The sequence below is a fragment of the Hemitrygon akajei genome, chromosome 9 (assembly GCF_048418815.1).
Source record: "Hemitrygon akajei chromosome 9, sHemAka1.3, whole genome shotgun sequence".
Taxonomy (NCBI): domain Eukaryota; kingdom Metazoa; phylum Chordata; class Chondrichthyes; order Myliobatiformes; family Dasyatidae; genus Hemitrygon; species Hemitrygon akajei.
In genome coordinates this window covers 124,995,409-125,020,163 of record NC_133132.1, presented here as the reverse complement: position 1 = coordinate 125,020,163, position 24,755 = coordinate 124,995,409, and the positions used below count along the sequence as shown (strand labels likewise).

Sequence of the window (24,755 nt, the reverse complement as noted above, 5' to 3'; positions counted from 1 at the left end):
GCACAGATTGCTGCCCCTCGTGATGAGATTTTAGGCATTTGGTCCAAATCTGCATGTGGTTGTCTTGAACAGCAGTCAAAATGCTCAATTGTTCCATGTGACAACTATCCACCGGGGAAACCTAAAAATAATAGGGCAGACTTGTGGAGAATAGTCAGCATGGTTTTGGCCATGGCTGTATGCATAAAAAACGTTTGTCATGCTAACTTGATTCTTGATTCTGCCTTCCATGATTATGCAGAAGATCAATGAACAGGACTGACAGTATATAAATTGTTTTACCCTGATGATACTGGCTTTGTTATATTAGCATTTGCATATGCGTCATGTGTGTCACAGGAAGGTCAATATTGGGACTTATCCCAATTTCCAATTAAGGCTGATGAGGAGCAACCCTCCTGACCTACTGAAATGCTTGCATTAAGGAAACTATGCCGTTGAGAAGGGAAGAAATAAAATGAATAACTGTACAAGACAGAAGTAGAGTTCCCACTGTTGGGGATGTGTGGTCTAGAATCCACCTTGTACGTTGTGAAGCCCAAGCATGACCTACTTTTGTCATTCCAGATGCTGTAGGTCTAGGTGTCTTCCAGTGATTATCAAGACTACAGTGTATTCGAATTTCCTAAGAGCAACTGGGATTGGCTTTGTGAGGGGTGATAAGAAAAAAGCAGAGTCAAAATGCATAGTGTTTGAAAACTAGTGGGACTCAAAGTGATCAGAGCTGGAGCCTCAACTATTTATCGTTTGTATAAAATAATATGTCAAAAACGCCAGCTCCAGTTACAGCTGTGACATTTCACACAGTCTTGATCTTTTCAATGATTTCAAGTTCCCAGGCTTCGATCATCTTATTTTCACTAGGGTTGTCCAGTCTTTATACACCTCCAACCCCACCAGCAAGGCCTCAAATCTCTCCATTTCTTTCTGGACACCAGACCCAGCCAGTTCCACTCTACCACCACTCTCCTCCATCTGGCGGAACTGGTCCTCATTCTCAATAATTTCTCCTTCTGCTCCTCCCACTTCCTTCAAACAAAAGGTGTAGTCATGGGCACTTGCATGGGTTCCAGCTTTGTCTGCCTTTTTATCAACTAGGTGGAACAATCTATGTTCCAAGCCTACACTGGTATTACTCCTCACCTTTTCCTACACTACATCGATGACTGTATTGGTGCTGCTTCCTGCAGCCATGCAGAGCTCATTAACATTGCCTCCAACTTCCACCTTGTCCTCAAATTTGCCTGGTCCATTTCTAACACTTCCCTTCCCTTTCTCAATCTCTCTGTCTTTACCTAATACTAATAAAATTTGTAAGCCCCTGATCCTCTCATCGATTTCTCAAACTTCTGGTAATGCCCCACCTCCCTTTCACCATCCCCATTTCTTTCTCTCATTCTCTCTCTTTATCTGCCTATTTTTCTATCTCTCTATCTCCTTACCTGCCCATCATGTCCCACTGGTGCTCCTCCCTCTTCCCTTTCTTCCATTGCTTTCTGTCCTCTCCTATCAGGTTCCCCTTCTCCAGCCCTTTATCTCTTTACTTCACGTCTCCTCCTGTCCTGGTTTCACCTATCACCTGCTGCCTTTTCTCTTCCCACCTTCTTTCTCTGACATCTCATTTTTTTTTTTCTCCAGTTCTGATGAAGGGTCTTGGCCCAAAACATCAATTGTTTATTTTTCATGGGTGCTGCCTGGCCTGTTGAGTTCCTCTTGTTTAGCTATTGAACTTAACAGTTTCTGACAACCTCAAATTCCCTCCACTTTTTTAAACCACTATCTGACTGTACCTTTATTTTCTATATAAAGTACACATGTGGCACCATATATACCCTGAGATTCATTTTCTTGTGGCATCCTTAGTAAATCCATGAATATAATCAATGAAAGACCACACCCAACAGGGCAAACAACAAATGTACAAAAGACAACAAACTGTGCAAATACAAGAGAAAAAATGAAATAATGATCATAAATAAGTAAGCAATAAATATCAATATGTGATGAAGAATCTTGGAGTCTATAGATGTGGCAACATTTCAGTGATGGGGTAAGTGAAATTATCCCCACTGGTTCAAGAGTCTGTTATTTTTGAAGTAATTTATTTTCATGACACTCTAATACAGGCATTCCATCTCTCGATTACATTGGTCTGTTCATTTTACCATTTCTGATGAAGAATCCATCTTCCAAACCTTCAGCTCTGTTTTCTCCCTGATGATGCCTGACCTGAATAATTCAAGGACTCTGGGGATACTTGGGAAAGCGATGATCAGCCGTGATCTAATGGAGTAATAGAGCAATCTGAAGCAGTCATCTGGCCTTGTCTTACTTCCACTTAGTTTGCAAGATTTTGCTGCATGCATAACAAAGCATGAAACTCTCTTTAAAACTGTAGTATTCCTTGAGCAATCTAGACAGCTGAATCTTCCAAGGAGAATGATTTATCACTTTCCATTAAAGTTCCTCGTGGCTGTAGCTGTAATTGCTTGTACCCATTCTTGTGGAATGAGCCTGGAGTGGAGGAATGAGCATTCATCTCCTAATATAGCAATCTATTTTTGTCTTTGTACACAATCCAAACATTCAGAAGTGTTGCCCTTTGCAGTTCATATAGCACGTCTCAAATGCATTTGGTTTCTCATTCCCTGAATGTTCAGGTGCCATGCAATCTGGGCACATTCACAGCCCAAAAAGCATGCTGCTTCTTCCTTGAAGGGAAGGAGATAACCTCCTCTTTCTTTCACTAATGAATGTATTTGAGTAATACCTCATGCAGCTGTGTTCTATGATGTAATATATGCCACGCACCTAAACTATCCGTGGCTAACTAGTTCAGGATAATAGTGACTTCCAATCAGACAATTGTTAGTCAGGCATCCTTGTTGACAAATTACAAAGATCACTTGCTTTGGATTCTCCTTCAAATTGCATTAGTAGTTCCAATAATTTCTTCGAGTACGTACCTTCCCAGCCTTCCAAGAAAGACCTTGCCTTGAGATTTTCTCTTCCCGTTTTTTGTTTTGCTGGAGAAGACCACTAAATTTACAAAAGGAAACTTTCATCTTTGGTTTCAGCATAAGTGCTACAAGCTGTCCAGCAAATCTTCACAACACCAGTAACACTTTGCTCTAACCAATGGATACAAGAAAAAACAAGTTTTGCATCAAATTATACTTGCACGTAATTGATGATTCCATTAAAGAGCGCAGGTGCAGGTACTTATCCCTGATGTTCAGACCTCATTTCCTGTGAGTGGGCCACACTGAGTGTTAATTGCGCACATACATGAATCAGTTTTATAGTGAGGTGCCAGTGGGGCGTAGCAGGAGAATTGACTTCACCCTGTGTGTTCTGTGCTTCGTGCAAGTCTACGCACAATTGAAAGCCACATTTCAATCGATTGATGTCATTAGATCAAAATCAGCTTTCATAATAAAGCAAACAGCTGAGCTTCAATTCTGTGCCATTTAATAAAATTATTTTATGTTCTCTGATTGGAGATATATCTCTAATAATGTTATTATTGAATTACATTAATAGCTTTAAGTTTTTGCATTAAATTAATTCCAGGCAAGAAACTAAAGTTGTATATTATGTTCTGCAGAAATATACCAACACAGTGAAATAAACATAAGCAGTTACAAATGCATTTCCCCCCATTTTTATTGTGAAATCTAAATATTGAAAGAAAGTTCCAAATAGGTTTGACGCAAACTATTAACACGATAATTTACAATCCAAATTTAATAACGCATACCTTTTCTTAACACTGAGAAAGAAATCCTCGATGCAACAATTTGTTGCCAGCATCCTTTTTAATTTATGGAGAGGGTGTCCTTGTACTTCTGTCATTTTGATACTGAATGAACCTTTAATACTATATCTGATTTATTTTTTTAGCTGAATGTTGAAACTAGGATGGAGATTACTAAAAGAGCGATGATAGCAATCAAACAGATCAGTGAGAAGCGGCAGAAAAAGTCTTTGGAAGGCAACATCCCACCTGCATTTAATTCCCAGGGCAGCAATGAAGAGGCTTTGACTCATCTACAGCAATCGCTAGCTCATCTAGAAACGCTCAACCACAGTTTTGTACACTCCCTGAAGGCCAGCAACCAGGTAAAGCTAATCTTGCCCTTCTCAACCAACTGCACAATGTTTACCTTCCATAAAATATAAATTACTGGCATCTACAAGGCAGAATCTCTAAACATTATTTTTTGTGCTTAAAATAAAGCTGATTAGAGCCAATTAGCAGATATCTTTCATATATTTAATTTAAACAGCAATAGCTTTACTTCCTGAATAGCCATAACATGAGATTTGTGAGGTGCTTTCTTCTATTTCCTTTTCCTTTATTTCCATGTTAAACAAATTCCCATTAGCTATAATTTATTTCATTACTGGTTTGATGTCCTGTTCTCTCAATAATTAATGCGTCTGTGATTATATTCAACATCATCTTTTTCATGGTAACAAATCTGAGTTCAATATTCTTTTCCTTCAGTGAGTTGCCCAGTTCATGCTTTTGATGTGCTTCACTGCAGTAGGAATTATGTGAACTGGTGTGCAGTTTCTACTTATCCAATAATTGATTTGGTGCCTCATTGCTCTTTTCTTTCAGCAGCTGTCATTATGCTTTATGGTCAAAAGAATATCTTTGCATGCAGACTGTTCATATGTATGCAATTAGCCACTCTCATTTGTGATGAAGGTTGGTAATTGATGCAGTGTCAAATTGTCCAGTAGGCTTCATAGTTCCTTTGAGATGAATAAAAACTGTATCACATTTATTTTATTGAGTACTTCTCCAAAGTTGGGATTGATCTAAAACAGCATAACATTATGGAAAGGACTGTGTTTGACAAGTTTATCAAAGTCCATTGAGGATTTTTTTAGTGGCAAATTTGTGTTGTTGTGTGCTGTTTATTAGAAGTTTCTCTTGGTCAGGAGTGTACCAGGAGAAAAGAAATGATGTAAACTGGAGAAACGGAAGTGTTAGGTATGTAACAGATCCATTAGTTTCTGAGAAGATGTCTGAATATTTTGAATATAAACCTGAAACTTATGCTTGTTTTTCATTTTCAGAGCTTATTCCAAAAGTACTATCATTTGTATGACCTTTCAAGATCTGAGAGCACTAAGCTGTATGATCTGGCAGTTACTATGGTTCTTGATGGACAGTCTCTTGATATGATGCAGCAGTTGTTGCTGGTTGCCGTAGAGTCTCAAGATATATCACCGAAAGCTGTTGTACAAGATGCCGTGCAGAAGGTTATAAATTTGCTAAGGTAGGCTTGCAATCAAATATACTTACAGGTTTTGAAAATTAGTATTGCTGTGCTTGGACCATTTCCTTGCCTTGACTCAATGATCTTGAACAATTCTCATAATTTTCATTTGTACTGAATAACAACACACTTGTATTAAAACAAGGTAGGATGCAGATGTTACATAATTTGTTTTAAATCATAATTCTGCTTTAATTCTCTGTTGTACCGTTTAATGATGTTCATTCTTTGACTTGTTGAATTGTCTGAACATTTTCATATCAATGCCCCGTGACTACTGCTTATAGAAGAAGCCCAAAGTTTAAGCTAAAATTGCAGTTCTGACCCCTTCTTCAGGACTCTTTCATTAGTGAAAGCAATCCAACATCAACCTTGTTAAGCCCCCTTAGAAATTTTTATGATTCTTTTATCATTCAGCAAGGAAAGCAAGTGCAAAGCATAAAGTCTCTCTTGAAGGGACAGCCCTATCATTCCAGAAAGTACTCTGGTGTTTCTCCTTTGGATTCCCTCTATTGTTATGGTAACCAACCTGTATGCAGTATTCCAAGTATGGCCTTACCAACACCATGTACGATTACAACAAAACTTCCTTGTTTTAAGCTCCAACCCCTTTGAAATTAAGGCTAAAATACTGTTTGCTGTCTTAACTACTTATTGGATCTGTCTGCTAGCTTTTTGTGATTCTATACTAGAGCACCTAGACCCCCTTCTCTTACATCACTCATTTGCAGTCATCCAATATTTTATAGGGAGTCCTCCTCTGTGCGTCCACCTCCAAGCAAAGAAGAATTACAAAACCATTAACAGCAGACAAATGAGAAAAAACTACAGTGCTTTATAATCTCTCCAAATGGTCAAGGTGGCATACGTACAGTTGGTTACTGTGAAAGTTAGTAAAATGGCCATGTAATTTCTGGTGTCAGATTGCTCAATTAAGAGCCAGGTGCCTGAGTTGCTAAAAATATATAATTTGAAACAGCAATCACATCTGTCACATGGGCTGCTCGATTCCTCATCTGATAAACCTAGGACTACCTGACCTTGGATGCATTGTGGTAGCTGGACATACAAAATGCTCATTTTATACCATTATTTCCTGTACTTGAGTGGCATACGGTAAACCATGTTTAATTTTTTTAATTGTATTTTGCTGTATGGGGTTCCACAGAGCCCTTTTAAAATTAATATAATGTAATCTTGTCAGTAAGTATTAAATGGTTAGTCTCAGTGGAAGAAGATAGATTTAACATTAAAATCTGTTGTATATCCAGTTAAAATCTTTTTAATGTTAATTCTAGCTAATAATTACATTAAAGAAAACTTCCTTTTGTACCTATTCTCCTCACTTCTGAGTGACTTTTTCTATTCTGAAGCCATTTTTTATTTAGAAACTCGCATTCAATCATTTTCTTCACGAGGCTCTAAATCAGTATGATCAGCTATCTGTATTTCTGGTTTAGGAAAGGCTAGAACTTGTTGCCAGCAGTGAGCCACTTGTGCATTCTATTGATCCACCTTCTCAGAATCTGGTTTCTTATCACTGGCGTAAATCGTGGGATTGTTGTTTTGTTGCCGCAGTACATTGCAAAACATTAAAAAAATTGTACATTACAAAAATAGTGCAAAAGACAAATATCACCAAGACCAAGGAGATGGTAGTGGACTTTAGGAGATCTAGGCGTCATATGGAGCCAGTGATCATTAATGGAGAATGTGTGGAGCAGGTTAAGACCTACAAGTATCTGGGAGTACAGTTAGACGACAAGCTAGACTGGACTGCCAACACAGATGCCTTGTGCAGGAAGGCACAGAGTCGACTGTACTTCCTAAGAAGGTTGGCGTCATTCAATGTCTGTAGTGAGATGCTGAAGATGTTCTATAGGTCAGTTGTGGAGAGCACCCTCTTCTTTGTGGTGGCGTGTTGGGAGGAAGCATTAAGAAGAGGGACGCCTCACGTCTTAATAAGCTGGTAAGGAAGGCGGGCTCTGTCGTGGGCAAAGTACTGGAGAGTTTAACATCGGTAGCTGAGCGAAGGGCGCTGAGTAGGCTACGGTCAATTATGGATAACTCTGAACATCCTCTACATAGCACCATCCTGAGACAGAGAAGCAGTTTCAGCGACAGGTTACTATCGATGCAATGCTCCTCAGACAGGATGAAGAGGTCAATACTCCCCAATGCCATTAGGCTTTACAATTCTACCGCCAGGACTTAAGAACTTTTTAAAGCTATTATTAATGCTTTTTGAGATGGTGATTTAGATGCATATCACATTTTTTTTACTGAGTTAAGTATTGTATGTAATTAGTTTTGCTACAACAAGTGTATGGGACATTGGAAAAAAGTTGAATTTCCCCATGGGGATGAATAAAGTATCTATCTATCTATCTATCTATCTATCTATCTATCTATCTATCTATCTATCTATCTATCTATCTATCTATCTATCTATCTATCTATCTATCTATCTATCTATCTATCTATCTATCTATCTATCTATCTATCTATCTATCTATCTATCTATCTATCTATCTATCTATCTATCTATCTATCTATCTATCTATCTATCTATCTATCTATCTATCTATCTAATAAGGTAGTGAATTTATTCCTTAAACATATTCTCCTCTTTGGCCAAGTCTAGTGCAACATCAAGTTGAGTAAAAGGTGCAAGCCCTGTCTGAGAAAGAAATGTAGAGCAAACTAAACTGACTGCTCATTAACCCACAACCCAGATGTACTGACAGTCAAACATGTCAAAAAATTAGATGATTTCAATGTCACAGAAGCCACTAGATACAAAAAAACCCAGAAATAGTGTTTTTTTAAACAAATTAACACTGAAGTTAAGAACATCCTAACAACTTAGAACACATATTTAAAATAATCCAGGAACAATTGAGTCTGCGAATGTAGGCCAAGCCTCTGGGATTACCAAACACTTCTGAATTTGATTATAAATCCCAAGCAGAGTGAGAGGTTATCAGGACGTGTTGAGCACAGGCATGGATTTCCAGAAGGTGCTGATGCACACTCTGCAGTAAGCTGGCCTCTCTACAAAATTGCTGGCTAGTTGTCAGTGTAATCCTCCCCAGTGTATCTCTCAATGAAAATGAACAGAGCTGAATTTCTTGCCCAAGGTTGGATTTGCCTCAGGTTTAACTGACTGACTTTCGGTATAAGAAAAGGGGGAATTGTAGCAAAGAGTGCCAACTGTGTAGCACTGGAATCCTAAATTTGGTGTCATTTATGTATGTAGAGAATTACTGCTACATCCATGTGGAGTTGGTAGCATTTTCCAAAAAGAAATGGCCTATTATGTATGCACCTGGCAATTGTACAGTATGTCCAAAGTAGACTGTCATAAAACTATCCTGAGTTGGTTAGTTTGTTTTACCTTTCATCTCTGTTCAAGGTAAATAACAATTCCCCATAACTTTTAAACATCGACAAAGTGTGGGTCACTGACTGCTCTCTAAAGGACATTATGATCAACCTAGTGGATGATTTTTCTCCTTCCTTGCATAATGGTTTGGTATGATTACACAGACATCTGTCATCCTTTGCTCTTTCACTCAAGTGTTTATTACATGAAACTTAATTACAAGTCGCAGCAGGCTATTGGCTAGCTTTCCTTGCAGCACAGGCTGCTTGGTAGCAATTAGGAATGTTCCTGGAGGAGGGTTGCTCAGCAAGGAGGAGAGCACAACTTAATACTTGAACAGTCAAACCTACTTTGACCTAATATTACTGTATCTTCTATTTGTTAGAACAATTCTGAAACTTAAAGAAGATCCATTTTGTTTTAATCCTGATCTTTGTTTTAATGCCTTATAACCTACACTTATCTAAAACAATGTAATTGACTCTCATTAATGGCCTTCTGAGGCATTGTTACATGTTTGCAATTTTTTTCAATGCAAAACAGCAGAACATTATTTCCTGAACTCTCTTTTATTAGGCTTAGTTCAAATTCTTGAATGATGTTGTTTTGTTCTGGGTTTCTCAATGAACTGGGAAATAATTCTAATTGATTTTACCCATTCTCTTCACAATATGGACACGTATTTATAGGCTGCAATTGACCAAGATAGGTTGAAGGTTCTGCTGACTTCTTTCTCTGTTGTACAGTTGGTAAATTTCTAGTTTAAATACTGATCAATTTTTTCCTACAGTGCAGCAATATTCCACTCCAGTTTGCTATGTGAGGTTTTACTAGTACAGAGTCAATTTTCAGCTAATGTCCAAAAGCGTTTAAGAGATACTTCAGATAGATAAAACATTCCATGAATATTTATTGTTATTTGAAATATTTTAAAATAGCATGTTAAAATAAATAAGCATCACTTATATTTCAGCACGATGATTTTGCTTCCAAAGACGAACACTAAGACTAAATCACCAATGCCATTATTTATAGTGCCATCATTTCTGTGCTTCATCTAGAAGTCATTTGCTATATTTGGAAATTTAACTTGTTGAATTGGCACTCAACATATTGGGACTTCCTTTCTCAACCTAGTACAGCTTTGAACTGCAAAATTGTGTTCCCAGCACATTTTAAAAATCTTTGTTTTGTTGTTTGCAACAATTCAGAATGGGCATGAGATTGAATATTTTAGTTAGACTTCTACAAGCAGGAGATGGTCAGTTATTAATTTATTGAGGGGAATAGTAATTAAAAAACATAAACGCTTTAGCTCTTAGGTAACAATAGAGGTATAGTAATACTCAGCAGATCAAAAAGCATCTGCAATGAGAAGCAGAATTATCATAAGACATAGGAGCAGAATCAGGCCATCTGCCCCATTGAGTCTGCTCCACCATTCAATCATGGCTGATCCTTCCTTTGTATCTCTTCCTCAACCCCAGTTCCCAGACTTCTCCCCGTAACCTTTCATGCCATGTCCAATCAAGAACCTATCAATCTGTGCTTTAAATACACCCAACAACCTGGCGTCCACAGCGGCATGTGGCAACAAATTCCACAAATTCACCACCCTTTGTCTAAAGACATTTCTCCACATCTCTGTTTTGAATAGACTCTCCTCTATCCTGAGGCTGTGCCCTCTTGTCCTAAACTCTCCCACCATGGGAACATCCTTTCCACATCTACTCTGTCTAGGCCTTTCAACATTCAAACAGTTTCAATGTTGAAGGGCCTCCCCTTCATCCTTCTGAAATCCAGCGAGTACAGACCCAGAGCCATCAAACGGTCCTCGTATGATAACCCTTTCATTCCTGGAATCATCCTTGTGAACCTCCTCTGGACCCCCTCCAATGCCAACACATCTTTTCTAAGATGAGGGGCCCAAAACTGTTCACAATACTCAAGGTGAGGCCTCACCAGTGCCTTTTAAAGCCTCAGCATCACATCCTTGCTCTTGTATTTGTTATGAGTGCTGAACAGACCTGATGGAAATGGGGTGCAGAGTTAACCATTCCCCCCACCCTCCCTTGAGAACTATGAACTATTGCTATTGCTATGCTGCTAATGAGAGAGAGAGATGAAGCACAGAGACAGGAACATCTGCTACAGATAAGAGAGAGAGAGAGACATTTGATTTATGTATTATGGCTTCTTCCTGGATTGTTTACCTTTCGCTGCAAAGACGTTACTTTGCTCATTAACATTCCTAAGGAGACAGCAGGAGTGGCCTGATTTGATGGACATGGTCATTTTGAGTTGATGGATGGCTGATACCCTGTCAGTGGGGATAAAAGACAGGTGTGGGGAGACACCCCTCAGACACACCAGTGGACACTGACCGAGTGTTGTGCACACACAGGAAGGTGGGGTCTTCGAGGACCGAATCAGGAGATAGGTCAATAAAGCTCACAGTGTGATGGTAGGACCGGTGGGGACTTGTGTGTGAGTCCACTCATGCCAGAGTGACGAGTCTCTAGCTGAGAACGGAAGGGTCATAACCGAATGACCACAACGGTACGACGGAATCAGAATACAACAGAAGGTTTGCTGGCTGCAGCTGCTTCATATCTATCTCTCTCTCTCTCTCTCTCATGAATTACAATATAACAGCACACGTGAACTGAACTCTATATTCTCTTATGACAATTCATTTACCCCTAGACATTGATAGAGCTTATTTATTATTGTTGATTAGTATTCCTACACTTCTATGTTTATTATTGCTAACCTGTTTTATACGTATATTTGCATTTTTGATACTGTATTGTGTAGTTTACTAATAAACACCTTTAGTTTTCAGTACCACCAGACTCCAACAGATTCTTCTATTTCTGCTGGTCTGTAAACCCAGTTACGGGGTACGTAACATATTCCAGACCTCTTGAAATGAATGCTAACATGACATTTGTCTTCCTTGCCACTGACTCAACCTGCAAGTTAACCTTCAGGGTGTTCTGCACAAGGACTCCCTAGTCCTTCTGCATCTCAGATTTTTGGATTTTCTCCCCATTTAGAAAATAGTCTGCACATTTATTTCTACGACCAAAGTGCATGATCATGCATTTTCCAATGTTGTATTCCATTTGCCACTTCCTTGCCCATTCTCCTAATCTGTCTAATCTGCAGCTGCCAGATATCTGAAATGAAACCAGAAAATACTAAAGACATTCAGCAGGCCAGTTCATGTTTTAGAGAAGGAAACATAGTCAATGTTCTGGTTTAATTAACCTCATTCTGTGGAAAGTGAGAAATCAAGTGTTGAAGTTGCAGACTTGGGAAGTAGCTAGAGTGGGATCTGTGGGATGGAGACCATTCATGCAGGTATGCAGTAGCCACTGGCATTAAGGGGGGGAGAAAAGAAACGTGCAGAATACTGTAACTGCTGCAAACCTAAAACAAGAGAGAACTCCAGATATACCCTAAAGATCAAATAGCATCTATAGAAAAATGTAATTGGTTTAATAATGTCACATATAGACAGGGACTGATTAAGGATAGTCAACATGGCTTTGTGTGTGCTAAGTCATGCCTAACTGATCTTAAGAGTTTTTCAAGGAAGATGCCAGGAAAGTTGATGAAGGTAACACAGTGGATACTGTCCACATGGACTTTAGCAAAGCCTTTGACAAGCTCCTACATATGGGAGGTTGGCCAAGGAGGTTCATGTGCTTGACATTCAAGATGAAGTAGAAAATTGGATTAAACATTTGCTTCATGGAAGAAACCAGAGGGGGATTGTGGATGGTTTCCTCTCTGACTGGATACCTGTGACAAGTGGGTTGCCACGGGGATCGTTGCTGTTTGTCATCTCTATCAACAATCTGGATGATAATGTGGTAAACTGGATCAGCAAATTTGTGGATGACAGTACGATTTGGGGGTGAGCATTAAGCCATGAAGGACTGGAGTAGAACAGAGGGACCTGCAAATACAGATTCATGATTCCTTGAAAGAGCTGTCAACGGTAGATAGGGTTGTAAAGGAAGCTTAAGGCATGTTGACCTCTATAAATTAATGTAGTGAGTAGAGGAGTTGGGATTCTAGTTGAAATTGTATAAGTGGTTGGCAAAGCCTAATTTGGAGTACAGGTAGTCCCTGAGTTACAAACGTCTGACTTACGGCCAACTCGTACTTACGAACCGAGGAACAAGAATGCCGTCCGCCATTTTAAGTCGTTGCCGTTGACACTGTGTTGAGTGTTTAACTTTGTATTTGGCTTAAATTTTTCTTAATAAGATTCACCCTGACCCCGCCCCGAGTTCCCAAGTTCAATCTAGTGACAGACCGCTTCCGTGCCAGGTTGATGTATATTCAGTGACTCCCGTACCATCTGTGCTGGGTTGATGTCGAGCTCGCAACTCAACCTTGTAAAAAAAAAACACTGCCACCTCCAGTTTAAATTCCCATGCAGAATATTGTGCAGGATCAAATACCCAAACCCAGCACAGCCCCCACGTCCCATTTAGCTTTAGGACCCAGCGGACCTCGGGAGCCGGCGCAGTTCGGGACCCACCGCCTGCAGTGTTTCTGTTCCATTGACGGGAAGCCATTGTGATGGAAAATAAAGTGGAAATAATAAAGCATTTGGAAAGAGGTGAAACGCCATTGGTCATTGGGAAAGCGTTAGGCTACAGTCGGTCAACGATTGGAACAATTTTAAAGGATAACGGATAAAGTGAGAATAATGGAGCATGTGAACAGCCCTGCCCCGATGAAAGCTACAATTATTACTAAGCAATGCAGTAGTTTAATTATTGGAATACATACGTTTCTTAAGTGTTTTATCTGCATAGAAAGGTAAAATATGTACTACATACTAAGACAAACGTTTGACTAACTGACGCTAAATAATACCAGATGTACTTGTTCTGACTTACGTACAAATCTGACTTAAAGACGGACTCAGGAACGGAACTCGTATGTAACCCAGGAACTGCCTGTATTGTGTCCAGTTTTGGTCACCTACATACAGGAAACATGTAAATAAAATGGAACATAAAAAACATAGAAAACTTACAGCACAATACAGGCCCTTTGGCCCACAAAGCTGTGTCAAACATGTCCCTACCTTAGAAATTACCTAGGGTTACCCATAGCCCTCTATTTTTCTAAGCTCTGTGTACCTATCCAGGAGTTTCTTAAAAGAGCCTATTAAATCCGCTTCCACCACCATTGCCAGCAGCCCATTCCATGCACTCACCATTCTGAGTAGAGAAACTTACCTCTGACATTTCCTCTGTACTTACTCCCCAACACCTTAAACCTGTGTCATCTTTGGCAACCACTTCAGCCTTAGGAAAAAGCCTCTGACTATCCACATGGCCAATACCTCTCATCATCTTATACACCTCTATCAGGTCACCTTTCATCCTCCATCGCTCCAAGGAAAAAAGGCCACGTTCACTCAACCTATTCTCATAAGGCATGCCCCCCCAGTCCAGCCTGCACCTCTTCTATGGTTTTCACATCCTTCCTGTAGTGAGGTGACCTGAACTGAGCACAGTACTCCAAGTGGGGTCTGTCCAGGGTCCTATATAGCTGCAACATTACCTCTCAGCTCCTAAGCTCAATTCCACGATTAATGAAGGCCAGTACACCATATGCCTTCTTAACCACAAGGTCAACCTGCACAGCTGCTTTGCATGTCCTTTGGACTTGGACTCCAAGATCCCTCTGATCCTCCACACTGCCAAGAGTCTTACCATTAATGCTATATTCTGCCATCATATTTGACCTACCAAAATGAACCACCTCAGATTTAACTGGGTTGAACTCCCATCTGCCACTTCTCAGCCCACCCCCAGTTTTGCATCCTATCAATGTCCCACTGTAACCTCTGACAGTCTTCCACACTATCCACAACACCCCCAACCTTTGTTTCACCAGCAAATTTACTGACCCATCTCTCTACTTCTTCATCCCGGTTATCTATAAAAGTCACAAAGAGTAGAGGTCCCAGAACAGATCCCTGAGGCACACCACTGGTCACCGACCTCCATGCAGAACATGGCCCTCTACAACCATTCTTTGCCTTCTGTGGGCAAGCCAGTTCTGGAACCACAAAGCAATGTCCCTCCTTGAGCATCTTAGGGAGCCCATAAAGTCTTGGTGGTACCAGAGCCTGAGGCAGATATGTCTTCCATTTGTTTGCTACCAGTCTGGATTTCTTCAGTAAAGCAGAGGTCACCCTCATAATCAAATCCGTGGGATCCCGCTGTAGAATACTGTAGATGGGATCATCCAGAACCTGTTTGGCTGTCCTGTGGTATTCCTCCAAGGACATCAAAGCTGTCACTTTTCCTTTGTCTGCTGGTAAAATCATGATGGTTGGGTTTTGCCATAGTGTTTGGAGGGCTGGTCACTCTCCTCTTATAATGTTTGGTTTCAGCAAAACAGCCCTTATGAGGGCCATGCAGATCTCTATCCTTATCTCCTCCTCTGTACCCGGTGGTAGTTTTCAGATTGCTTGCTCTACTCCTCCACTGTAGTCCAAATAAGGTTTGGCTCTGGGGACCGGAGTGAAGTTTAGCCCCTTGGCAAAGACCAATCTAGTTGCCTCACCAATGCTTTGTCTGGTTTGATTGTTGACAATCCTTTCTGGGTCCAATGGTGGGATGGCTGCTCTTTGTTTGGATAGTCCGTTGTACCTCCTGACCTGCCTCACAGTGTTCCTTTGAGAAGCTAGTTCACCTTGAGCAGCAGTGGACCTATCGATGTACTCCCAGTCACTAGGAGACAAGAGGGGCTGACTATTCCTGGTGAAGAGACAGTTGACTGCTTACGTTGATGTCCAGAGCAGATCTAATGTAATGGATGCACTCCCTTATCAACTCTTGGCTAACTCATTGTAGAATGTGCTTAGCTACCTGAGAAGCCACCACAGAACGCAACCTCATAAACTTGGGGATGATGTCCTTGTCCCAGCATCTCAGAAGGAAGGCTAAAGAACAAAGAAGCCTCGACTGCTCATTACACAGTGATTCAAAGTGACAAATATTGCAGTGAACTTCCTGTCTGTGGAGGGAAGTGAAAAAGGATCTAATGCTTTCCCGGCATATATGACGAATAAACTCTTCTCAGGCTTCCAACTGGGTACAGATATCAATTTTAACCAATAGAGTTTCGATGACAAACTGACATATTCAATTTTAACAAAGATGGCCTGTTTCCGTGCTGTAATTGTTATATGGTTATATGAAGGACTCCCTCCAGGTAAGAACCGGAATTCGATTGTGAACAAGGTGAGATAGCAGAAACCTGATTGGATGAGGACTAACCAATCAGGAGGGACGTATGATGGGGGTGTAAATACCACTGGACTAGACTTGCCCAGGCATCATCCCTGATGAAGATGGCATAGTTTATCATCGAAATGTCAGTTAAAATCAATACCTGTACCTGATGGGAAGCCCGAGAAGAGTATTTATACAGTGACAAGCTTTGTTTTGCATGCTGTTCAGTCATATTGTTGGATTCATAAGTATATTAAGATAAAAGAGACAGCAGATGCTGGAATCTGGAACAATAAGTAATCTGCTGGAGGATCGTGGCGCATCGAGAAGAACCTGTGGGAGATAGAAACTGTGAACTGCAAAAACTGCTTTTTGTGAAATTGTAGAGTTCATTGTTTGGCCCTAAGAATAGTAATATGTCTTGTTGAGATAGCTCAGAGTGACAGTGCAGGAGGTTAAAGGGAAAGGCAACCAGAAGTTCAGGGTCACCATTTTTAACACTGAGACCTTGTGCTGTGCTCTTTCACAGTCTAGTTGTCTTGTGCATTCTTGCCCATCCTCTGCAACTTAATTTCTAGTTTTTCTCATTTCTAATGAAAAGTTGTCAATCCAAAATATTAACTTTTTATCATTATAAAGGTGCTTCTGCTTGGCTTGCTGAGTATTTCTAGCATCCTTACCTTTTAAAATAAAAATAAAACTTGCAAGTCTGTTGGGCATTTCTTGCATTTGTTCAGGCAGCTCTGACGGGCGCTAAGGAAATTGTACAGCTTTGTAGAAAGTAACTGGAATTGGGTGAACTTTGGGTGGGTTTTATTTCAGTTCTCTGGATATTGGCATTTTTGTCAAAGTTATTATATATTGTTCTTCTATTCTAGCTATCACTTTAAAACTTTATTAAATGTTCCTGTTGGTATAAAAAGGGATCATGTAGTCCATACTGAGGACTGGTTTTGGAAATAATTTGGAAAATGTGTAGCTAGGATGGTTGATTGTTGGACTGAGTTGTTCCCAGATCTTGGCCATCCTTTTAAAAGTGTTTCATCACCATAAAAGAAAACATTATCAGTGTGCTGTTCACTTGTGTGATCTTCAAATGCCTGGCCATTATATACTTATCAATCAGTTACCTGGCCGTCATTAGGAAGGGATCTTGTCACTGATTGATTACATGGTGAACTGTGGGCATTGTCTGAAATTTTGCCCACATTGGCTTATAAATGGGATCAAGGTCTACATGTGTGCCTCTTAGAATTCTTTGTGGAAAACCATGCTTTACTTGCATGTTTGCTTGTACCATGCCTATCACTGATGCCCAATCAAATTTGTGCCGCTCTCGATCTTCACAAGTAGAGAATAGGGAGAATTGGTCATGCCGCTTTACGCAAGTTGATGTGTATGGATCCTCGTGGATAGTTTTCTCCCAGCCTGGCTGACATAATATTTGCTGCAGTCCCCGCATTGGATTTTGTAAAACACATTAGTCTTGTCCAATAGCTTTAAGTCTGCAGAGTGCTTTCCTCAGTATTGCTGTTGTATTATGCGTGACTGTAATTTTATGTTCTTGGAGCAGTCAGGCTGTCAATTCCAAGATATTTCAAATGTATGGAAGAGAAATGCATTTGGTCACTTCTTGGTTGGTGTATTGTTGACCTTGTAGGCATCTTGCATGAGTATCCATTTCATGCAAATACTTTGAAAAGCTGTTTCTCCTCTTTATCCTTCAGCTCCGCTGTGCTGCGATGTATCTTCACTCTTCAGAACAAAGTTTTGATACAACTCTTGTGTGAATTTGGGTGGTTACTCTTAAAGTTTAGGATCTAATCTGTATGATAAATAGATGTTCCCAAAGTGCCGTCCATTTTTCTACTGATAAGCACATTTGCGAATACCAGTTTCCTCTCAGTTTCTGTTGAACACATTGTTAATTAGTTTATGTTCTTTCAATATTGCTCCATTTTACTATAACAAAGGTATCATCAACATGTAACTATGAAAATGGACAAGGGAGAGCCAGTGGATGTAGTGTACCTGGACTTACAGAAAGCTTTTGATAAAGTCCCACATAGGAGATTAGTGGGCAAAATTAGGGCACATGGTATTGGGGGCAGAGTACTGACATGGATTGAAAATTGGCTGACTGACAGGAAACAAAGAGTAGCGATTAACAGGTCCCTTTCGGAATGGCAGGCTGTGACCAGTGGGGTACCGCAAGGTTCGGTGCTGGGACTGCAGCTGTTTAAAATATACATTAATGATTTAGATGAAGGGATTAAAAGTAACATTAGCAAATTTGCTGATGACACAAAGCTGGGTGGCAGTGTGAAATGTCAGGAGGATGTTATGAGAATGCAGGGTGACTTGGACAGGTTGGGTGAGTGGGCAAATGTATGGCAGATGTAGTTTAATGTGGATAAATGTGAGGTTATCCACTTTGGTGGCAAGAACAGGAAGGCAGATTACTATCTAAATGGAGTCAGGTTAGGAAAAGGGGAAGTACAACGAGATCTAGGTGTTCTTGTACATCAGTCAATGAAAGTAAGCATGCAGGTACAGCAGGCAGTGAAGAAAGCTAATGGCATGCTGGCCTTTATAACAAGAGGAATTGAGTATAGGAGTAAAGAGGTCCTTCTGCAGCTGTACAGGGCCCTGGTGAGACCCCACCTGGAGTAATGTGTGCAGTTTTGGTCTCCAAATTTGAGGAAGGACATTCTTGCTATTGAGGGAGTGCAGCGTAGGTTCACAAGGTTAATTCCTGGAATGGCGGGACTGTCATATGTTGAAAGATTGGAGCGACTGGGCTTGTATACACTGGAATTTAGAAGGATGAGAGGGGATCTGATTGAAACATATAAGATTATTAAGGGATTGGACACGCTGGAGGCAGGAAGTATGTTCCCGCTGATGGGTGAGTCACCCAGAGAGTGGTGGATATGTGGAATGCTCTGCCCCAGAAGGCAGTGGAGGCCAAGTCTCTGGATGCATTTAAGAGAGAGTTAGATAGAGCTCTTATAGATAGCGGGTTCAAGAGATATGGGGAGAGGGCAGGAACGGGGTACTGATTGTGTATGATCAGCCATGATCACAGTGAATGGCGGTGCTGGCTAGAAGGGCTGAATGGCCTACTCCTGCACCTACTGTCTATTGTCTATTGACATAATGGACCCAAAGTTTAGGGTTTATGATTGGCAACACCGTCTTTTCTAACTTTTGCCTGATGGCTTCCATTATGAATCTGGAGATGAGCAAACCTGTCGCTGTCTTCTTTCAACTGTTTGAAAAGTGTGCTGTTAAATTTACAGTAGGTACATTAGCAGAATTCTACCATTGTTCTTCAGTGGGCAGCGTTCTGCTAGTTTCTTTGTCTAGGCAAAAATTGATGGAGGTGAACAGAGAGGTGACATCAAAAGAGATCATTGTTTTAGTCATCGCATATGCAGATGCTGTTCAGTTTGTTCAGGAACTGTTGTGCATTATTTATTGTGTTCATATCCTGCTATTCGATATCCAAGACGCTGCCACAATTCTCTTGCTAAGTTGTAATTGGGGGAACCCGGCAATGATACCATTGGACATTGGGATGTTCCTGCTTTGTGAACCTTTGGAAGCCTATAGAATTTCACAATGTCAGCATCGTTTGACTTCATTCTCCAACACTTGTCTTCTGTGAGTTGTTACAGGTCCTGAAGCCTCAATCCCATTTTTAAACCAGTACGGGCAAAATTTCAGACAATGCACACAGTTCACCACACAATCAATCAGCATGTCCTTCCCTATGCCACAATTGAGTTTCTGTAATGGCAACCAATTAACTGATAAGTACATAAAGGCCAAGCATTTGGAGGACACACCACAAGTGAACAATGGTGTCTCCTCATATGGTGAGAAACGTTTGGAAATGGATTGCCAAGTTCGGAGAAGGCAAATTTTCTTTTCTAAGGCTAATTTGGATTTTAAAACTAAAGACTAGATTTATGGTCCATTTCTTTTGCTGTACAAGATGGGAAGGGGAAAGTTTCATTTATTTTCCAGTTTTTATTTTTAGCTCAATTCAGATATATTCCCATTAATGTCTAGATTAGCAGAATGTTTATGTCCATTCACTTACCTCCACCTTTATTGTTTTTATCCCACTGGGATCAGCACAAGTGTTCCATCAGAAAAGGATCCACTTCAAGTTCTTGAAGGTATCGTCAAATCTGTGCACTCCAGTGTTTTAAATGGGTAAGTACAACTTTACATTGAACATACTTAATCCAGAATTGCTCAAATACTTTTATTTCAATCCATTTAAAATTTATTCATTTTGTAATTTAGGGACAACCTCGTGTTTTCAGATGACCTCTTGGCATGGCTGAGGCCTTTCTGTGGCGATGCAGATTTGCCTGTAAAACCCCGAATTGATGTTTTGCAAATTCTTGAACAGGCATTTCCGCTTAATGATGAGGATAGCAAGCTGCTTGTGCTCTTCAGAACTCAGGCTGTTCTGAAGGCATGCTGGCCAGATAGACAGGTAATATGTTTACTTTATTTCCTACTTTGTAATTATCTTCATAAAATTATATTAAAGATTTATCGTGTTTGAGTTAGCAGTTACCTAAACATAGGATCCAAGCTTTTCAAGTTGGTAATTGTGCTTACATTTTGTCTCATAAAGCAGGAAAAGTAAATGGGAACTCAACTAAAATGGATTTTTTAAACTCTTTAGGTTTATAAGACTAATTTTCCACCTTAAAGATATTTTAAGGGTTAATGGTTAAGTTACCAATGTATTGCCCAGAAGACTAGACTGGCCATCAGAGATGCAAATTTGAATTCCGCGCTCATCTGCCTTCCTGCCATCTTAACAGGAATAGAATTTCTCTTGTCCTCAACTATCACCCCGTAAGCCTCCACATCCAACACATCAGAATCAGAATCAGGTTTATTATCACTGGCTTGTGACATGTAATTTGTTAACTTAGCAGCAGCAGTTCAATGTAACAAATAATAGAGGAGAGAGAGAGAGAGAGAGAGAGAAAATCAATCAATCAATCAATCAATTACACTACATGTATATTGAATAGATTAAAAATCATGCAAAAACAGATACATCTTAAAAAAGTGAGGTAGCGTCCATGGATTCAATGTCTATTTAGGAATTGGATGACAGAGGGGAAGAAGCTGTTCCTGAATCGCTGAGTGTGTGCCTTCAGGCTTCTGTATCTCCTACCTGATGGTAACAGTGAGAAAGGGGCATGGCATGGGTGCTAGAGGACCTTAATAATGGACGCTGCCTTTCTGAGACACCACTCCCTGAAGATGTCCTGAGTACTTTGTAGGCCAGTACCCAAGATCAAGCTGACTAGATCTATAACCCTCTGCAGCTTCTTTCAGTACTGTGCAGTAGCGCCCCCTCCCCCCCCCCCCCCATACTAGACAGTGATGTAGCCTGTCAGAATGCTCTCCACGGTACATGTACAGAAGTTTTTGAGTGTATTTGTTGACATGCCAAATCTCTTCAAATTCCTAATGAAGTATAGCCACTGCTTTGCTTTCTTTATAACTATATCGATATATTGGAACCAGGTTAGATCCTCAGAGATCTTGGCACCCAGGAGCTTGAAACTGCTCACTCTCTCCACTTCTGAGATTCTACCAGCAATAGTTGTATCATCAGCAAATTTATAGATGGTATTTGAGCTATGCTAGCCACGCAGTCATGTACATATAGAGAGTAGAGCAATGGGCTAAGCACACACCCCTGAGGTGCACCAGTGTTGATCATCAGCAAGAAGAATATGTTAACAACAATTCGCACAGCTTGTGGTCTTCTAGTTAGGAAGTTGAGGATCCAGTTGCAACTTCTCAATCAGGATTGTGGGAATGATGGTATGAAATGCTGAGCTATAGTCGATGAACAGCATCCTGACATAGGTGTTTGTGTTATCCAGGTGGTCTAAAGCTGTGTGAAGAGCCATTGAGGTTGCATCTGCCATTGACCTATTGTGGTGATAGGCAAATTGCAATGGGTCCAGGTCCTTGCTGAAGTAAGAGTTCAGTCTAATCATAATCACCCTCTCAAAGCTGTTGATTTGAGTGCTACTGGGCAATAGTCATTAAGGCAGCTCACGTTATTCTTCTTGGGCACTGGTATAATTGTTGCCTTTTTGAAGCAATTGGGAATTTCTGCCCGTAGCAGTGAATGGTTGAAAATGTCCTTGAATACTCCCGCTAGGTGGTTGTCACAGGTTTTCAGAGCCTTATCAGGTGCTCCAGCGGGACCTTCCGCCTTGCGAGCGTTATTCTCTTCAAAGACAGCCTAACATCGGCCTCTCAGACAGAGATCACAGGGTCATCAGGTGCAGCAGGGATCTTCACAGCTGTAGTTGTGTTCTCCCTTTCAAAATGGACATAGAAGGCGTTGAGTTCATCTGGTAGTGAAACACCGCTGCCATTCATGCTATTGGGTTTCACTTTGTAAGAAGTAATGTCTTGCAGACCCTGCCAGAGTTGCCGCACATCTGATGTCACCTCCAACCTAGTTTGAAATTGTCTCTTCGCCCTTGAAATAGCCCTCCACAAATCATACCTGATTTTCTAGTACAGGCCTGGGTTGCCAGACTTGATTGCCACAGATCTAGCCTTCAGCAGATGACGTACCTCCTGGTTCATCCATGGCTTTTGGTTTATTAATGTACAGTAAGTCTTTGTAGGCACACACTCATCCACACATATTTTAATGAAGTCAGTAACAACTGCAGCATACTCATCCAGATTCGAAGATGAATCCCTGAATACAGTCCAGTCCATCGATTCAAAGTAGTCCTCTAGGCACTCCTGTGCTTCTCTTGTCCAAACCTTCTTGGTCCTCACTGCTGGTGCCTCAGTTTTCAGTCTCTGCCTATACTCAGGGAGTGGAAGTACAGCCAGGTGATCAGACTTCCCAAAGTGAGAGCCTGGAATAGTATGGTAGGCATGCTTGATGGTGGTGTAGTAATGGTCCAGTGTGTTGTTTCCTCTGGTATTGCAAGTGATCTGTTAATGGTAATTGCTTAGTGATTTTTTCAGACTGGCCTTGCTATAATCTCCCAAAATGATGGTGAAGGCGTTAGGGTGCGCTGTTTCGTGCATGTTGATCTCATTGCTCAGATCTTCTAAAGCCTGCTTGACGTTGGCCTGAGGTGGAATGTAAACTGCTACCAAAGTGACCCCAGAGAACTCCTGTGGTAGGTAAAAAGGATGACACTTTACTGCTAGATATTCCAGGTCTGGTGAGCAGAATTGGGACAGCACTGATATATTTGTGCACCAAGAAGAGCTGATCATGAGGCATACTCCTCCACCTCTGCTTTTGAGAGACTCTGTAGATCTATCCCAACAGTGTATAGTAATCTGAATCACTGCATCTGGTACAGAAGGGGTTAACCAGGATTCTGTGAAACAAAGGACACACGCGGTCCTAATGTCCCTCTGATTCAGGACCCTGGCTCTGAGATCATCGATTTTGTTCACCAGCAAGATAGTTGGTATAGAGAGTTTAAAACTCCGTCTCCTTAAACACACTTGTAACCCCGCTCTGCAGCCGTGCTTCCTCCAAGGTATCCTACATGGGCACTTAAGACCACAATCGGTGTTGTTTCCATCAGTTTTAAGTAGCGATAGTTCATTTGAACGTATTAAGACATCTTTGTTGACTGTACTGACCTTGGAAGCAGTTGTGCTTTTTAGCTGTAACTGGCTGAAACAGGAATATTTAATCGTATCTATTGAGAGTACTGCTGCTACTCGAGTCGCACCTCGGCACCCCGGAAGTACAACTTCTCTGCAACTTCCACCATCTTCAATAAGACGCTACCACCAAACACTTCCTTAACTTCTCCACCCCTCCTACTCTCTGCTTTCAGCACAGCTCACTCTCTCTATGATTCTCTTGTCCATTTGTCCCTCCCCATTAATCTCCCTCCTGGCACTTAGTCCCTGCAATTGGAAGAAGTACTGCACCTGATTATTCACCTCTTCCCTCAACTCCATTCATGGTCCCAAACAGTCCTTCCAATTGAGCGTGCGGTTCTGTTGGGGTCATCAACTGTCGCCGATGCTCCGAATACGGCTTCCTCTACGTTGGTGCGACCCAACGTAAAATGGGGGACTACTTTGTCAATCACCTTTGCACCATCTGTAAAAATCAGAATTTTCTAGTGGCCAACCATTTTAACCCCAATCTCCATTCCTGTTCTGACATGCAAGTCCGTGGCCACCATGCTCGGGTTGGAAGAGCAACACCTCATATTTTTAGGTAGCCTCCAACCTAATGGCATGAATAGAAATTTCTCTAACTTCTGGTAACTCTTCCCCCTTCCCTTTCTCTCTTCTTCAATTCCCCACTCTGGCTCCCTTCTTACCTCTTCTCTTCACCTGACTATCACCTCCTTCTTCACTTTCTCCCATGGTCCACACTCCTATCAGATTACTTCTGTAGCCCTTTACCTTTTCTATCTATTACCTCCCCAGCTTTTTACTTCATTCCCCCCCCTCCCCACCTACCAGGATTAACCTATCACCTTCTAGCATGTATTCCATCCTTTCCCTCTACCACCTTATTCTGGCATCTTCCCCCTTCCTTTCCAGTTGTAATGAAGGGTCTCAGCCTGAAATGTCGATTGTCTATTCACTTCCACTGAGGCTGCCTGACCTCCTGAATTCCCCCAGTGTTTTGTGTGTGTTACTAAGGAAGTTAAATGCAGCCAGTGAATTTAAATTTATAATTATTAGTCATTGTAATAATGACTAGGAATTTTGTTGTAAAACCCACCTATC

At 40.9% G+C, this 24,755-nt stretch overlaps 1 protein-coding gene across 1 annotated transcript in view; it reads left to right on the top strand.

The window, feature by feature from the left end:
• nbas (NBAS subunit of NRZ tethering complex) overlaps positions 1 to 24,755 on the top strand; it is a 305,288-nt gene that overhangs the window by 224,922 nt on the left and 55,611 nt on the right. Inside the window, exons 45-48 of the mRNA XM_073056940.1 lie at positions 3,904 to 4,122; positions 5,092 to 5,294; positions 20,100 to 20,180; positions 20,274 to 20,469. Coding sequence (XP_072913041.1) covers positions 3,904 to 4,122; positions 5,092 to 5,294; positions 20,100 to 20,180; positions 20,274 to 20,469 — 699 coding nt within the window. The remainder of the gene's footprint in view (positions 1 to 3,903; positions 4,123 to 5,091; positions 5,295 to 20,099; positions 20,181 to 20,273; positions 20,470 to 24,755) is intronic.